Raw genomic sequence first — 17,792 nt, 5'->3', positions numbered from 1 at the left:
AAAAGCAGTCTATTTGGATATTCATATACATGCACTGCTTTGAAGAAAGTAGGCTGCACACACCATTATGGGTATGAAGCTCTTATGTTATGGCTATGGCTATGGCATTGTACCATTGACATCACAAAAGTCCACAAACTGTAAGCCCAGTAATGAAAAAACTAAATGCCCTTATACATTTACCTTATTTGTAAATCCATCCAGCTTGCTCATATGCCAAAGCGAGAATCCGAATTCTCCAAAAAATTGATAAACTGATGTAGCCTATTTTCGTTCTTAGAATTTTCAGCAATTATAAGCTTAATTGATCTATTCCAGGTATCTTGGGCCTTGGAGATTTACAATAGGCTATAGGCTCTTGAAGGGAGACAGACAAAACCATTGTCCGATTGTCTTCTAAGTAACCAATAATCAATACGGGATTGATAGGAAGAAGCACTGGTGTCTACCATCAGTATTTTCTTTTTGATGCATGTGCAGGTGATTAATACGAAATTGGAGACCGAAACACACACAGAAGTTACAACCTAATTACTTGCGCAAGCAGAACGTGTAAGTAATGTCAGGTGCTACGATGCGTATGTCCCTTAGCAGCATATGATATGACGTCATATGCTGGCACGAAGCAGACCGTGCAGGTATGTTTTCCGTCATGCTACGAAGCGTATGTCCCATGACGTGATGAAGATATGTACCAATGTCCCTTAGCAGCAAAATATATGACATCATATGCTGACACGGGACATACGGAAGCAGACCGTGCAGGTATGTTTTCCGCGTATGTCCCATGATGTGATGAAGATATGTAACAATGCCAGGGTATAATTGATTTACGATGGTGACGTAAATGATGATATGTTTCAGTGTCGGGTGGATTCAAGGGACATACGCATCAAACCACTTGAGTAACCACATTATACCACTAACCAACTCAGAAATGACATATACATAGACGTATACATGTATATATATAGACATATGAGCATATGACGTGATGAATATATGTACCAATGCCAGGGTATAATTGGTTATCGATGGTGACGTAACGATGACATGTTTCAGTGTCGGGTGGACTAAAGGTAATGCCCCTATGTATACATGTATGTAATCTGACACCACTGCCATAACAGGCATAAGTAATCATTACCACTTCAAAATACTATTTTTTCCCTCCAAAAGCAAGGTACGTAGCCAATAGCGAAACCTAATAATTCAATATTGCAAACGTTCTTTCACAGAGAGGCTGAGATTTTAAAGTTTGTAGCGGTCTACAGTAGGCTACTTGCACGCTCTGCTTGCGCACTAGTAGGCCATTTATGGCCTACTTGTGTGCAACAAGCAAGTAGGCACTCGACAGAGTGCAGTTCTACTTAAACAATATCAATTATTCATAAAAATTATTAGTATGCTACATTGAATTGATTATCAGCCCCCAGTGGATAGAAACGGGCGGTTGCTTTCTAAGGGCTGTTGTTCTACAACTTTTAAACTATAACGTATTTTTGCAGTAGCCTACCTATGGGATAAATCTTTGCTGAAACAAAGAGTTTGACTTACCCTGGTCTACTTCATAGCCTATCAAACCATATGCTTAAAGTCTAGGTTGGACACAACCACAACATTTGATCCTGTTTCTGGTTTGACATCAATTTTGATCTAAAAGGTCCAAATTCAATTTCTCTGCAGTGCAAGGAGCAATATAGGCTTACTGGTAAATATTTCAGAGACCAGGGTTGAAATGGGTAGAGCAGAAAAGTTACATAACATTGTAACATTAAAACAACAACAACAACAACAACATTACAACATTCACAAAAAATGGCACCAAATAAGTATACAGTATTTTCATCAGTTTATTAGAAAATTAGAATACACATTATTTCATGTTCCTACTTTCTCAACTCATTTCACAGTTCCATTTTAAGTGCTGAACAAAAGATTAACTTTACAGTGTATAATTTGACATCAAGGACCGGTAGCATGTCCTCTTATTGTATAAACATTCCAGTGCAGCAGCATGACCTTGCTTTGACAGAACTGCATTCAAGTAAGACTAAGAAATTAATATTATTCACACATTTAAGTTTATTAATGTACAGCAGTGGCAGTGGCTTAGGGGTAGAGTGGTTGCTTGGCAACCAGAAGGTTCCCAGTTCGATCCCGGGCTGTCAAAGTGTATTGAGCCTAATTGCTCCCAATGAGCAGGTTGGTGCCTTTGCATGGTTTCCCCCGCCATCGGTGTGTGAATAGGTGAATGTAATGCACAATCTCTGTATAAAGCTCCTTGAATAAAGGCGATATGTAAATGCACCATTTACCACTTTACAAAAGGTAAGCCTAAACCTATTATAAGTCTATCCCTGCTTCATTATGTCATTTATTTTGTCTTCCCTATTTCTGTAAAACATTCTATTATATTGATTTGTGATGTTATTGAATGTCTATAATGTTTAATTGAGTGATATGAAATCACCCAGAGCTTGTGACGCTTGCCATGGCTTGATTCATCTTGTCCCTGGCAACTGCATAGCGCTTCACTATCTGCCGGACATACGTTTCTTCCTCGCGCTGAAGAATTCGCAGAAAGTTGTGCAACTCTGGAAGGCTAAATGCGTCCCACTGTAGGGAAGAAAATGCTTTCAAGTTATGCACATATTCATTTGTAATTAGCTCTGAGCTCTTAACATCTTGAAGATGAAGATGAAAACTCACATTTACTTCCCCCGTTTCATTCTCTTTCAGAACCAGACTAAGGACCTTTTCACTGGGACCAGCACAAAGACGCAGGTGGAGGGGACATTCATCATCAGACAGTTTACGTAGGTTCACTTGGGAAAATAAAGAAAATAAATGAGTAGTATACAATCTAAATAATATAATACTGTAATCTTCATAAAGTTCATACTATACTTGACGTTCATGGAATTACCCACACATTCTCAGTGGCTATGGGATCTTTTGTACTCTCTGAGTCTGAATCCAGCATTTGATTAGCGCCTCAGAGAATAAACCGTCCTGTTGTTATCTCTGGCCAGGAGGCAATCATTTTCATCTCTGCCATGGCCAGAATGGCTGTCTGCCCGTCCGTCCGTCTGTCTGTGAGCAGGCTCGCAGGAGGGGCCCATTTAGTACAAAATGCCACCCCAAACACATTGAGGGGCCTCATAACACACAATGTTACAAATCAATGTTTGTTGCAGACGGTGAAGCCACGCTCGACACGGCAACACGCTCGCTTTAGCTTGCTCTGTGGTGTCTCTTGTGGCTCAAGTTCGGTAGAAGCAGCGCCCCTCCATCACAGTCTATGGGGAGGATTTCAGTGTAATATATGTACGGATTTTGGGGTTTTCCATGTATGGAAATGTCAATCTGTGCTATTTCACCATGTTTGGGTGAGACCGGGTTGTGAAGACACTGTTTTTTTTTCTTTGCTAGTAATGCTCTCGTGCGTCAAACAAGGTTTTCATACTCGATATTGTTTACCTGTAATCAAACAATTGTGGGCAAGGTCTATTTCTTACAAAAACAGCAAATCTTCAACTCAAAATCCAATCATCCCCAAAATGGAATTGCATGTTATGGGGCCTCTACGAATCCACAGAGGGGTGCCCTGGGCGCAGCATCACTGAGGTTTACGGATTAGTGCTCTGTAGGCCAGGTGTAGTCAATCCGTTAATGGTACACCTCACTAATGGCAGCGCCCAAAGCACCCCTCTGTGGATTCATCTATAGCACGCACCTTCAAAAGTGCTTTAAAATCAATAGGGATTCTTTTTTTTAAAGGAGATCATGAAATTCGAAAATGGCATTACCTTGATTTAGCCGCTCAATGCGTTCAAACAGGGCAAACTTTGCAGGATTGTCCACCACGGTAAACTTGTTGAGCAGTGCTTCTATGACTTCCCGTGCCCGTGTGCGGGAGCTTATATGCAGGTGTTTGGCAGTGTCTTTAGGGAGGTAAAATGATGTCCGGCGTTTTAGTCTACCCTCCTGTTGACCTCCTTCCTGTGTCAACGACATCTTCCAAGGAGGTGGGAGAGAGATAGGTCGAGTCAGCTGGAAATGGACCTTTACGAATCCAGTGTATGACCCATCCTTATTCTACGAGGTGAGTGGATATATAAATCACAACATTGTGAGTTAAACACAGTATTATACACAAGTAACAAATATCAATATCAAATGTAAATGCAAAGGACATAATAATAATATTATTATTGTGCAAACCCAAATGTACAGACAAATACATCAATTACATATTCACTTACAATCACCATGTAGTGGTTGCTGTTAATCTGAACATTATATTCTTTGACCTTTTGCTGAATTTTGCCAACAGTCAACTCTCGTTTATCCCAACAGAATTGTTCGTCCTGAAATGGAGAACAAATAAATACAATGTAGAAAATAGGCTAAAAGATGTCATGGGGGAGCTTGTCGTTGGTTACAGCGTTGATGAAGAACACAATTTACAGTATTTCGTATAGAAACTTGGTATAAATACATTTTAATATGGCATTAGTTATACAATCATAACCATTCTTGTGTAAGGAATGTATTAAAAGTTTTTAACTGTGTTCTGAAGCTTTTCCAACTGCAATGAAAACCACCCTATTTGCCTGTGTGGGTGACGCTGTTGAGTGATTAGGATTTTGGCTTTGAATTGAAATCTTCTTCAGTCTTACTGTATAGTGGCAGAATTGCTTTCATGCATCCTTTATAATATGATATGCATATATTTTGAACAATGCCTCACATGAGAGTTGTGTGCTAATGTTGCTGAGCTGTGAGTGGCGTAGCATCATCAGCTGAGCTGTGTGGCTCACTTTATGCATGTGGCAGTCGGACACTAATTGCCAATAATTATCACTACATTTGCTCAAAGTGTTTCTTACCACATTTGTATCTGTTTCTAGGGTATCTACAGAGAAATCAGTTTCTTGTCCTGTTGATGTTCTGATATCTGTGCTGCAGTGTAACTGGATGAATGGGCGGCAGCGGTAATGACAAGTGTAACTGCAATCTGAGAAGGGGGGAGAGGGGAGGGGGGAGAGAGAGAGAGAGAGAGAGAAAGAGAGAGAGCTGATAGGCCATCAATATATTTGTTGCAGGTCTCATAAGGCTGCAGCATACTTAAACCGAACAATATTTTCTGCCGCCTTCGGAAGGGCTTGCCGAACTGAAGAATGTTCGGTTACACCCTGCCCACTCAATATTCTGCTTGGATCTCTTGTGTTTAGTTTTGTCAATCTCTGACATGCTTATAATTTCTGGGGACAGACACAGTGCGTGCTACCGAAAATCTTGAAAGTGCAAGAACTACTGAACAAAGTTCTGAAATGCACTGCAGACATTCTTTTGTTCTTATCGACATACCCTAGCCGAACAAAGTTTGGCATATGGTTATGTTGCAGCTTTTAATTGATTGACTTTGAAGTTGATTATAAACTACTTGTCTTTCGCAAGCTTTAGCAAGCTTTTTGGGTCATCTTGGTGGCTTTTGCTATCAGGTCCTGTCACTCTCCACTCTAATCTATGCCGACTGATAAAGCACAACGCCCTTAAAGATATCTTAGGAACAACAAAAATATTCTCATGAAGCTCTCCAGAGCTTCCTGCTGATAGGGTCAAGCTATGAGATCACGTTTTGCCTGTTTGGAAAAATAACAGATACATTTCTGTTCTGTCTATGAGGCTAATTAGTTGGAAGAAACAAATATGGTATTAAAGTTAACGATGGCTATAGTCTACTGTATCTTTAAGCTCCTTTGCAGAATCATAATAACTCAAGGCAAGACAATACAAATCAGTTTGATCCTATCTGTAATTTAAGCAATAAGCCACGAGAGGTCTCAGGTTACCGGGTATTTTACAATGGCTGGGGGCGTAGGCAGACCCTCCCAGCCATTGTAAAATACCCGGTAAGCTGGGGCCTCGAGTGGCTTATTGCTTTTCTAAAACGGTTACAAACATATAACAATATTAACCTAATAAAACTATTAAATTCACAAAAGTAGCTACGCTTTGTGCCACCAGAGCGAGCCACATCACTTTGTTTTGCTCAGCAAGTAGGCTATGTGACGGGAGAATAGCGCTTGATGTCTTTACGGGGCTGCCTGGAGCCACACATTCACAGTCATATGAGCCGGGTGGTGCTTAGACGCCCTCACGGCATGGGTTTGTAAGGCAATCAAGCGCTCCCCTTCCCCAGTACAGCTACAGAGATGCGGAATCAGCTGGGAATGATATAAAGGTTTGGGTTATCTGTGAAATTTACAACAGTCACGTGACGGTAACCAGCCAATCAGAATCAAGTATTGGGACTAACTGTTTTAGAATAACTATTTTTTACTCACTGGCACAGCGTAAGCTCTGTCTGTAAAGACCCCAGATGAAGTCTCCACACAGGTCACACCAGGTGAGATGGGTGTAACCACAAGGCTGGAAGTCATGTCCCTCGGCTGCTTCCCCTGGGAAACGCAATGGTCCCTCAAAGCTGACAGTATCTCCAACCATATGGGCAACCAGAGACTGGCTGGGTTGCCTCAGGGTTAATGGTGGAGGGGCTGCCCAGATTGAAGGGGTAGCTAGTTCAATATGATCGCTTTGACTGAGGTCCTTCAGCTCAATCAGTTCACCTTTAGACATCTTATCCCTGGCACAGAGACTGACATGTCATATGAACACTCGCCATCCAGAGTTATCACGGGTTTATAGGGAACATGTCCAGATTTATGAGTTCATAGTGAACCTCTCCACCTTATCATGGGTTTACTACAGTGGAAAATCTCCACACATACAGAATTATCATGGATTTAGAGGGGACATCTCAACAACCATAATGAGGATCTGAAAAACATCAGATGATGATCCAGCTTTATTTCTTGATTCATTCCATTTTTAGGTGGATTTGTTGTGGATTAACAGGTGGCCAGGGAGTCCTTGGGCCTGTAAATGTTTCCAGAACATACAAAGTGTGAGTTAGTACAAAGCAACAACACTTGCTGTACATATACAATAAAAACTATGACCCAAAAGTGACATTGACAACTGATTTCTTTTAAATGTATCCTTCTCATTAAGTCTGTTTTATATGCATGGCACGGATTATGAGTATGATTATTATTATGCTTTTGAAAAGCATAAACTTTGAAGGCGTTTTCTTCCTGTTTTAATTAAGGTTCTGATAATGGTTATATAGGCTACTTTAAAGCTTCCATGTATAAATGTGTGTATAGATTAGAAACACTTCCAAATCAGCCGGAATCACAGCATTGTAAATGTATTTTCAATGCTTTATTTTGTAATGCTTCATTTAAAATGTATAGTGCTTTAAAAATGGAACTATGAATCAAAACATTTCTCCCATAAAATGAGGTCCTGGTATTAAATAATCATAGACCAGTGCTTTTCAAGCCACTGGTAAAAACATTGAGAACCCTTATAGCCTACTATATTTCATCTTCACAATGTTCTATACAAGCTCAGTCAGATGCTATTTTCTGTACTTAAAAATAATAACAAATTATTCCCCAAAATAGGAACGCCAGGGTTTGATTTAATTTCAATCCATAGTCCATATACAAAAAAGGAGTGGAAAGAGATTAACCTTTATTATGGCATGGATTCATGCATGAGATTATATTGAAATGTAGGGCAAAATGACTATTATAATCCGGTACAAACATGGGGGAACTCATATTCATATTGGTATCGTTTTTTGTGGTTGTAAAATAGCAGCATACTCTGGCAAAAATAATGTAAGCACTCTAAATAAGTAGGCTACATCTTCTTATAGCTACTAGCCTACTACACTAGTTATTTTTGGAGTCAAACGTTATAGGCTAATTTTTAAGCCACTACATATTGATTGGTAGTTAAAATAAGCTCCTCCTTTGACAGTTGCTACTTGCTAGTATAGTGCTTATAGGTATAGTGGCTACACATTATCAGTAGGTAATATTGTTCTGAAATTGACCATTCTGTGCAATGAGTAGGCCTAGGCTAAGTCGAAATTGAAAGTATTTCTATTTTCTACACTTGTGGTAGGCTATAATTAATAAATCTACTTCCTTCACTGCCAGATTCATGCACTGCCAGTAATAGGCGATAATGCAAACGGTGCCGTATCACATCACATGACATTTAATTGAAATTGTTATAAAAAGTAAATAAATAAACGCTTTTAATTGTAGAAACTTCACTACTACTACAGCATATGCATATCGCAAACAAAGGGTGGGAGGAGGGGTGCATGCAACCTGTTTAGCGTTTTGTGTCTAAAATGAATTTAAAGCTATCTCATTTTATATTGTTAGGCCAAATCAACATACGTAGACACGTGTAGGAATGGATACTTAGTTGAAACTTTGTTACGTGTTCTCCTGAGTTGCATTGTGACTTGAACAAACTGCTCGTTTGCCAACTGGGTCACCTCACCACGGAACAATTATTCACACAGGGCAACAACAAGGGTACATTGTAACAGGCTCACTTAAACACCCTGACTAATATAATTCTATAATTTAAGTAGTGTTAAAGTGTAGTATAAGGTTACTGTAAAAAAAGAAAAAAAAGACATTGGGCAATATATCTTTCGTTAATTACAATATCAATATGCATCGCCGGCCGCCTCAACCGTACAGGGCTGTCAAATGTCCTAATCCTGTAGGTTTATCTAAAACGGGTATCAATCCGTTTGTTTGACAGCCTGGTGATATTCTGACATAAAATGTTTAACATTGCCTTACCTTAGTATTCACCAGCCACACAGCCAAGCGTTTCTGAAATGTAGTGACTTGAGCAGCAGTGGTTCAGTTTGGTTAGATAACTCATCGCTTCGTTGCACAGTGCACTGTCCCCCGTTGCACGCTCCTCAATTCGCGCATGCACATTAGGTAACGACGAAACGGATTACTGTTTAATCCAGGGTAGCCTGTGGAGGCTGGAGCAAACTGGGTGAATCAGATTCACACAGTTTGCTCAGTGAATCCCATGTGTTCCAGGCAGAAATGGCACATTATGGGCCAGGGTCTTCAACATTTCCAAGGCCAGGGACCGAATTAAGGAAGGACCTATCTGAGACTCGAGAGAGAGCATATATTTTGTGTAAAATTGTGTTGCATATTCAACTTTTTCATAGATTCCATAGTTTCATTTCATATAGGCCTACTTGTTTGACAGTGAATGCTATATGAGCACTCAGCAGTGTTGTGTAAATTAATGTTTGTTTGTTTGTGTTTGTTTGTTTGTTTACAGGTGATCTTTTCCATGTTGGATGTTAATGTGTATTTGAACACATTTAAACCCAATACTTAAACTTGACTTTTGGCTCTGTTGGTCTGCACTTTCCCCCTTCTATTCACCAAACCTGATGGTTGTGAGCTTGTAGATCAGCTATTTTCACCAAAATGTTCCCCCCGGAATAGGTATATGTTGGGGTTCAAGTGGTTATGTAAAAAAACAAGAAAAAATCAAGAAAGAAAAACAAGAAAAACTTACTATTACAAAGATTTTGCACCTCTCCCTATAATGTATTGCCTTAAAGTGCAATTCAGATTTTGTATAACAACATACATTAACCTATGTATAAATAGGCTGTTTTCATTTACATGTTCGCTTTTTAGGGTATAATAAATTACTTGAAAAGAATACATCACTTTAAAACAAGCTGTTTTGTGCACGCTCGTTGAGTGTATGTAGCAGTATGATACCAGTAAAAATAAATCTTAGCCTATGCTCTAAAATTATGTAAAAAAAAAACAAGCTTGTTTTAGTTGTTAAGTAGGGCTTAGTAGGCCTATTGTTCGATTTTTGGAACCATAGTCTTATAGCCTAATTAATGAATAGGTTTATTTAGAAATCAGGCCTGGGGGGAAGCCTTGAGGTGCAAATATGGTGTCCAATGGGTAGCCAAGCCTAGATTTTTTATTTTATGTTTTATCTGCGATCAAACACTAGTTATAGCAGTTATTATTAGCAGCAGATACAACTGAAAACAAGCAAGAATGCATGTGTTGTGACTCATGTCTAATGCCTTAACTGCATGGTCCAACCGGCAGAGTCACATACTTGAACAATGAGCGTCCATTGAGAAGTCGGATTGGAATGAGTGGTATATATTTTCTAAGTCTCTAAGTCTAAGACAATGCAATGTTAAACTATTGTAGCATCTGGGGTGTGCATTTGACAGAGATGCTTCCCAGTAGGGCCTATGGCACACACCAGGATTTGGTTATTGTTGTGTTATTGAGTCATCCCTTCATTAGTGTGGTTGCAGACTATAGTAATTGCCTGACTTTTTTGATTTATTTACTCCGTATAAACTGTTTGGGGTCCCTGACTCCCTGTGACATCATGTGGGTCAGTACATGATACATCTAGTTAATTTGTGTGTTTGGGGATGAGACCATAAGTAATGTGTTACGAAACCCCTAGACAAAATAGTCTTAGAGGCTAGGGTTTCACAACAATGTAAGAAAAAGGGATATCAAGCATTGGAGGTGCAAATAAACAGAGTCAACACAGGTTTAGAGTCACCAAAGGGGATGTGCTTTTTTACTCTTGATTTGAGGTATATTTACATGTGGTCAAAATATATGCACGAAGCATATAATAAAGCAAAAACAATTAAGCCACTGCCAGGGGACACGGGTGTTGCCAAAACAACAAAAGAAGCAGCTAGGGAAACAAGACAGACTAACTAACTATCTAGACAATTAGTAAAACAAAAGCCTGCCTACCTAACTACTCTAACCAAAACTTAGTTCAAAATGTGGTGGCAAACACCCCTTACCTAGTGTGCTTAACAAGGTTCTACCTACGTGGTGCCTATGTATAGAGGCCTCTGTCTTACCTGTCCCAAGGCAGGGCATATAGTATAGAATTTACATTAGTAGTAGAACATTAAACTAAACACATATGGTTTGCTCTGGGACACAAAAGGAGACAAAAATGATGCAGCAGTGACAGGGCTACAAACAACTGAGGTGTACTGGTTGAGAGAGTGAGTCCAGGTGGAACTGCAGTCTTTTATAGACAGCAGGTGGTGGTGATTGGATGAGGGTGGAGTCAGGTAACAGGCTGATTGACAGATGAGGTGACCGGGGACTTCAAACCTGTTGAGAATGAGAGAGTGGAGGGAAGGAGAGACAGGGGAGGAATACAGAGCAACCCTACACAAACTACACTACGTGGCACGTAACAAATGGCAGTAATATACCCCCTTTTCCTCTTTAATGAGCTGGTTTGGTGTTGGCATTGTGTTAGTGTTCCTAGAGGTATCCTGTGAGTCTAGACTGGGACCCTCATAAACTCACAATCTGTATCTGTCTATACCCAGTACGTGTGGTGCATGGGGATAGTACACAATACACATACAGATATAATTCTTTAATAATTATTATTGTGTGACTGTGTCTATGTATTTAATTTTATTGTAGGCCTACTGTCATAATTGTGATGTCATTCATGTTTCATTTCTTCCTATATTTAAACAATACACAGGCATAATTCCCAATTTCCCATCGTCATTCTCCTTTAAGGAGAATAGATACCATAGTAACTATACTATGCGCACATGCAGTCACGCACTGCATGTGAGCAGTAGGGGTGGGACGATATGGGTACCTCACGATACGATATTTGTGGCGATATTAGGTCCTCAATAATGATATAACAATATTCGATATATTGCGATATCGTGATATTCAATATATTGCAAGAGATTATATCGTTGATATATCATCTGTAACTGAAAATGAAAAAATAACCATAAAAGGCAAAAATCTGGAATTATGTATTTATTCCAAAATATGTTTTGTGTCACAAACTGGCCAATAAGTACATGAATCTTGCCTCCTCCAACCAGTAAAACACTGACTGTAACATTGCAACTTGCCACAAATTGGCTGTCCACAACAATGGGTAGCCTGGCTAAGTACTAACTAATCCATATAACGATATTGGGAGGACAATACGATATATCGCGGCGACATATATTGCGATATAGATATATCGTCCCACCCCTAGCACACGCCACACACACACACACACACACACACACACACACACACACACACACACACACACACACACACACACACACACACACACACACACACACACACACACACACACACACACAGTTTGCAACAGTAAGACACCCTGAGGGCGAGAAGAGGCGAGGTCGCGTCCATGCAATACGCATCCTCCTGGGTGACAGCAGACTGCTGGGCGAGCGCTGGTGCTTTGGCATGGGGGGTCAGATCAAAATATGGAATGAATTCTGTACTGGCCATACATGGAGTGTCTTGAGTGTACAGGGTTTGATGAGGTCAGATCAACATAATTATGGAATGTCAGAACAGGTCAGCTCCATATATGGAGATCTAAGGGTGGCAGCGGGGGCAGTGTCTTGAGTGTACAGGGTTTGAGGAGGGCCGGGCCTTAATTTATCCTGACCTATGAGTCAAAAGGGAGACATCGAAGAGGAAGGACAAGTGTGGAGGAATCAACATATGGAATGTCAGAACAGGTCAGCTCCATATATGGAGATCTAAGGGTTTGAGGTTTGAGGTCAGATGTAGAGTTGCTGGCCGGCTCAATATAATTATATGCAGATATAGGTGATGATCCAGTCTTCTCCATGTATGGCTATCCAGGATTTGATGAGGTCAGTGTCGTGATCTTCATATGGAAACGGCCATACATGGGGCGTGTCACGAGGAGTGACAGACTGACAACCATATGGCCATACATGGTGGCGTGACGGAGTCACTGACAGGTTTTCATAGTAATCTGCGACCTACAGTTGCAAAGAAATATGTTTAGGCCTATACAATGGATGTTTAGACCACGTTCCCAATCCCTAATTTGATTAAAACTGAATCGTTCTACCCAGAGCCATCTAATAGAAGAGTTACGATATTGAGGGGGCGGAAACAGAGCGCTCGAGCGCTGTTCATGCAGCCTGAACTGAGACGAGCTGGAGTTGGAAATACATTGTTTTCAACAGGGGCGGCGCAAATAAGAGCTATTTTAATCATTAAAGCTGGGATGTTGCCCGAGTCCAATGCATTTCTGCCTACTTCCGGTCCAGGAATCTCTGACGTAGTTCACCCGGTGGCCATCTTGCTTCGGGACTACAGTACAGTATGTTCAATCAGGCAGCTCAAACAAAAACAGTCATAACTCGCTCAAATCTTGACGGATTTACAAACTGGTTGGTTTATTACAAACGTTGTCAACGTGGCTATGATTCAGGACGCTTATCTGCTTAATTTTGTTTTTTATATGAACGTCGTATAAAAGCATTTAAGTATGTGGACGTCTCTGACGTTTATAACAAACCAAACCGTTTGAAAATCGGTTAAAAATTGAGCAAGTTATGGTTTTAAAAGTACATGCCCCACATAGGCAATGTTATGCAGCCCCGAAGTAAGATGGCCGCCACGTAGCAACGTCGCTCTCCATTGGCCAGAGCGTGGGTGAGCCATCTAGCTTTCTTATATCCCCATTCAGTCTACGTAGGAGAGCCGCCATTGGACTGGCCCCATGAAGTGAACGCAGTTTGCGTAACTCTTGTCTATATCTAAGGTTCTGCCTCTGCTAATGACTACACCAGTTTACAATATGAACTTCCTTTCCCAGCAGGCGCTTGGGGTAAACAAGGAAGCGTCCACGTCAACGCACATCATCAGCGTCATCTGAGCTGAACATTTTTTTACTTTTATATAATATGTTTATATGTATTACTGTGAATGTTATCCCACAAATTAAGGTCTCTGTTTAAGATAAAACTTCTGCACTATTTGGGGAATGATTTCTAGCATTTTCGGAGGCATGGCGCTCATCCTATCAAAGTTCACCGTCCTAAGGTAAACACGAGCAGTCTACTCTAGTGCGTGGTCATTGATTGCAGGCAACGGCTTTGGTCCGCAAAATGGCACAGATTAGAGCATTGGAACCCGAGCCTCGGATCTACAGTTATGCTAAAACAGTGTGCGTGGTGGTGACCCACTTTATATGTATTGGCTTTACGGGGTTCATTGTAGTCCTGTCACGACCAGGGTCAAGTGAGTGGTCTTTTTTCATATCCATAACTCTCACAATGTAATTTGCCCATTCATTACTTTTAAAACTAGTTTTTTTTTAATCTTAGGTTGGTTTTCATGGCATCCTTTCCTCATGACAATGGCAGTAAGTTAATACCCATGTCATTGTTACTGTTATGATCAACCTGGAAGCTGGAACATGACTTTGAAAAAGTTTCATCACATTATGTATTATGCTATTAAACTACTTACTCTTTCTCATCAGTTCTTCCTCTTCATGACTGAAGCCATACTCATCTTCTCTCGCCACGGCTCCCCTATCAGGAAACTTCCACATAAAACCAAGGGACGCCTTCACTGGATCCTGCAATGTCTCTGCGTTTGTTGCGCTGCCTTGGGCATGGCAACTATCAGCTACAATAAGCACCTTAATGGAAAACCTCACTTCACCTCATGGCATGGCCTACTCGGCCTAGTGACAGTCTGTGTTGTTGGGGTGCAGTCACTAGCAGCTCTGCCCCTGATCTATCACGCTCTAGCAAAAGGATGGTCCCTGGCCAAGCTGAAGCGCTACCATGCGACATCTGGTCTCATCACATACCTCCTTGGTAGTGCGAGTGTTTTCCTGGGCATCAATTCTGCCTGGTTCACTGCATCTGTAGGGGTATACACGTGGTACCTGTCCGCACTCTGCCCTGCCTTTTCTGCCCTAGCTGTAATGAGTCAAGTGACAAATGCTTACATGCTTAGAAAACGTCTGGAGTCCTGACATACTCTCATATAGTCCATAACATTCAATATCACTATGCAAGTGTGTTATACAACCATATTGCTACTTTCTTTTGTACATGTAATTATGATTACCAAAATCTGTTTAAATTCTATAATGGAACTATTTTCTGACTGAATTCTGAAGTTTGTTTAGACTGAATCCTAAAATAATAAATGTATTATGCAATGCTTCAATTAAAACATTTACCTACTATGCACACTGCAATAGAAGAGTGTTTTATTGTTAAAATAACATTGATAACACAGTCATTCTGCTCCACTCTAGACTGCATATACGAAATGACAGTTGTTACTGGATCAGCTGTCTGGATCAAAGTGAACGAAAAGGTTAAAAAAATGTAATTACAAAAAGGTGATAGAATATATTTTTCCATCACAAATAAATAAATTTGGTAAACACATTGAAATAAGGAACAAATCGCCAGAGGTCACCAATCAGAAGTTATAAAAACATTTAAAAAGTTTAAAGTCTCATGAAACATAAAAAAATATGCACAGTAAAATAATTTGATATGACAGACAGGGCTTGTTTATACACGGATACCTATATTTCATAATCTGTCTTTGTCATATACTGTAGATTCAGATGGTGTTTCCAACTGAGAAGACTTGAGAACAAAGATATGGGGCCAGAATGATTTACATGTTGAGCAGATATGATCTTTAGTCAAAGTGCCAGCTCTGTATCTTAGACAAACTAATCAGGCATGCTCAAGACAGGCTTGAGCACAAAATGTTAATGAGAAAATTATGACATGCAGACCAATAGCTAACAAGCCAGCAGCAAATGTAAAAATGTGTACAGTATTGTCTAGGGGATTGGATGCACAAAAAGACACCACAAAATTATATGTATGACACATTTAAATTCCATAGTGAATGATGTAATGTTACATTATCCAGTGTTCTCGTAATTGATGATAAACAATAACATTGCTTCTAGCCTGTATATCAATGGTTGAAATGGACCTCTCTCCACCCTAATTACCTTGAGGTGTCAGTACAAGAGAGAAATACAAGGCTACTACAGGCCAGAGAGACCAAAAAAATACATACATGTCCTATTGTCCTAAGCACGGTGTAACTACTCTGTTACGGTACTACTGCAATAAAGCTACTTATGTTGAACTGCTTTTAGAGACAATTGTATGAAAAACTACCTCACACCTATCAAATAGTAAGGCCATCAAATAACTTTCTGACACAGTTCTTTGTGGTTGAATATTCTTGGTTGTGGATTTGTGATTAGTGGCTAGACTGGCTACATGTGGTACACTTCGGATGTTGTACTGAGATAAGCTGCACAATTCAACAGCTTCTACAGTTTGAGTAATATTTATCCTCAACAAGTTAGTGAAAGTGTTTTAAAATGAATAAGTAAAATGTAACGGTCAATGCAAGTAGGTAGACTGAGCAGCAAACCATCTATAGATAGTAGGCAACTTCAGTAACAAAAAGAAAAAAGGCAAAATACATAATGAACTATCAACACTAAATCATTGTTGTAGCCACTTTGGATTTTGATATTGGTGCCTTTAGTCACAATGCTGACTCTACAATAAACTTGCACTTTGAGAGTAACACCAACTGTCTCAATAATCAAAACTTTCTTCCAGCTTATGAAAACGTGTACCGTCATCAATACTAAGTCCCAAGACCCCTTTGTGTCATTTAAGGCTAAAAATGAAAGCGCATAGTCCAAATCCATGTATCAGCCCCTGTGTTATCAAAGGCTAACATGAAATTACATTCATTTTAGTTAAGGACTCTGATAATAAAGTAAAATAATTAATGGTTATCATGTTTGTAATAATAATTATCAATCATCCCCAAACCACTTCTTCCCTTGAACCCGGACTTGCAATATAAACAACAATAATGACCACTATTTACAAAATATCCAAATTTTCTGGTTAAAAAAAAAGAAAAGAAAAAACAAGAAAAAAAGATCCAGATCATACTTGGTGTCCTTTTTCAACATGGGATGCTACAATGTCTACCAAATAACTATACACTACAATAACCTCTCTGAAAGCAAACAATTTAGTTAGTCTCAAATGGTTTCTTCTCAATGCATTGCCATGTCATTTACTAACCATGCTTTTATAATCTTCAATCACCACCAACATTTTTCCAGTCTTCTCTACCAGAAGGGGGAAGTGATACAATTCAAATCAGATCAGTGGAGCTACCATTTAACAGTGAGTTGTGAGCATGTCTCAATTAAGTTCAGATACACAGTATATTAATGGAAAATTTGACTAAGATTTTAATTAAATTGTTTGAGCTCAGAGAAAATCAAATTAAATGCATGTCGAAGTCTTTCTTAGAAATATAGTGGAAGAGGCTGTGCTTGGAAAGCACCATGAAAGATTCAACTAAATGCCAGCAAAAGTCATCATATGGTGTCTGTTGCTAGACGAGACAAATAGGACTTGGATTTTCATCATCAAGACTAGTTACACTGTCTTGGTTAAGTCAACTTAAAGGATCATACTAGTCTGGGATCTTTAGCCCATTAACTGCAGCTCCTGGTGTACTGTACTTGATTACTACTGACGATTTTCCCAAGCATACTTTGTATTCTATTTAAAGTAAGTCATTGGTTCCGTACATTTTAGTGTGATATGAAAATCAACTTTCAGAGTTGAAACTGGTAACTTGATTGTGATCCAAATTGTACTTTATTTCACCTTTATTTGTTGTCAAAGTTACGGTATTGTTGCACTTGAATGCATTTAAACCGCAGCTTGTTAAGTCTACCCGAAAATAGCCCCCAGGAGAAAAGATTGATTTACGAATTAAACTAAAATTTCTGTTTTCTTGACTACGCAATGATGTTTAGCCAACATTGATTCCGTTATACAGGTATGTTCGGTAACATTTTAATGACTTTTGAAAAAATGTTAACAAATGTGAAATCTAAAAATGTAGTCATTAACCGGG

At 39.6% G+C, this 17,792-nt stretch overlaps 2 protein-coding genes across 2 annotated transcripts; one reads left to right on the top strand and one right to left on the bottom strand.

Moving 5' to 3' along the window:
• Positions 1–1,835: 1,835 nt before the first annotated feature.
• rassf1 (Ras association domain family member 1) lies at positions 1,836–6,767 on the bottom strand. The gene is made up of 6 exons (XM_079509293.1): positions 6,357–6,767; positions 4,896–5,023; positions 4,269–4,373; positions 3,813–4,101; positions 2,713–2,828; positions 1,836–2,619 (listed from the first exon to the last, which is right to left on the bottom strand). Exons 1-6 carry the CDS (start codon positions 6,646–6,648, stop codon positions 2,470–2,472), a joined length of 1,080 nt encoding a protein of 359 aa, XP_079365419.1. The 5' UTR covers positions 6,649–6,767; the 3' UTR covers positions 1,836–2,469.
• A 6,866-nt stretch (positions 6,768–13,633) lies between these two features.
• cyb561d2 (cytochrome b561 family, member D2) lies at positions 13,634–15,017 on the top strand. Its single transcript, XM_079510302.1, has 3 exons — positions 13,634–14,075; positions 14,162–14,199; positions 14,320–15,017. The coding sequence occupies exons 1-3, from the start codon at positions 13,943–13,945 to the stop codon at positions 14,821–14,823; spliced, it is 675 nt and encodes a 224-aa protein (XP_079366428.1). The 5' UTR covers positions 13,634–13,942; the 3' UTR covers positions 14,824–15,017.
• Positions 15,018–17,792: the final 2,775 nt, after the last annotated feature.

The sequence above is a fragment of the Electrona antarctica genome (genome assembly GCF_951216825.1).
Source record: "Electrona antarctica genome assembly, chromosome: 9".
NCBI lineage: Eukaryota > Metazoa > Chordata > Actinopteri > Myctophiformes > Myctophidae > Electrona > Electrona antarctica.
The sequence above is the reverse complement of the archived record's forward strand: the minus strand, read 5'-3'. Positions and strand labels throughout refer to the sequence as shown.

Excerpts from the sequence above, each read along its gene's own strand:
- rassf1 (XM_079509293.1), bottom strand. The coding sequence starts at position 6,648 with ATGTCTAAAGGTGAACTGATTGAGCTGAAGGACCTCAGTCAAAGCGAT. Across the intron at positions 4,102-4,268 it reads GCAACCACTACATGGTGATT|AATAAGGATGGGTCATACAC; the intron begins GTAAGTGAATAT and ends CTCACCTCGTAG. Across the intron at positions 2,829-3,812 it reads CATTGAGCGGCTAAATCAAG|TGAACCTACGTAAACTGTCT; the intron begins GTAATGCCATTT and ends TATTTTCCCAAG.
- cyb561d2 (XM_079510302.1), top strand. The coding sequence starts at position 13,943 with ATGGCACAGATTAGAGCATTGGAACCCGAGCCTCGGATCTACAGTTAT. Across the intron at positions 14,076-14,161 it reads CCTGTCACGACCAGGGTCAA|GTTGGTTTTCATGGCATCCT; the intron begins GTGAGTGGTCTT and ends TTTTAATCTTAG. Across the intron at positions 14,200-14,319 it reads CTTTCCTCATGACAATGGCA|TTCTTCCTCTTCATGACTGA; the intron begins GTAAGTTAATAC and ends CTTTCTCATCAG.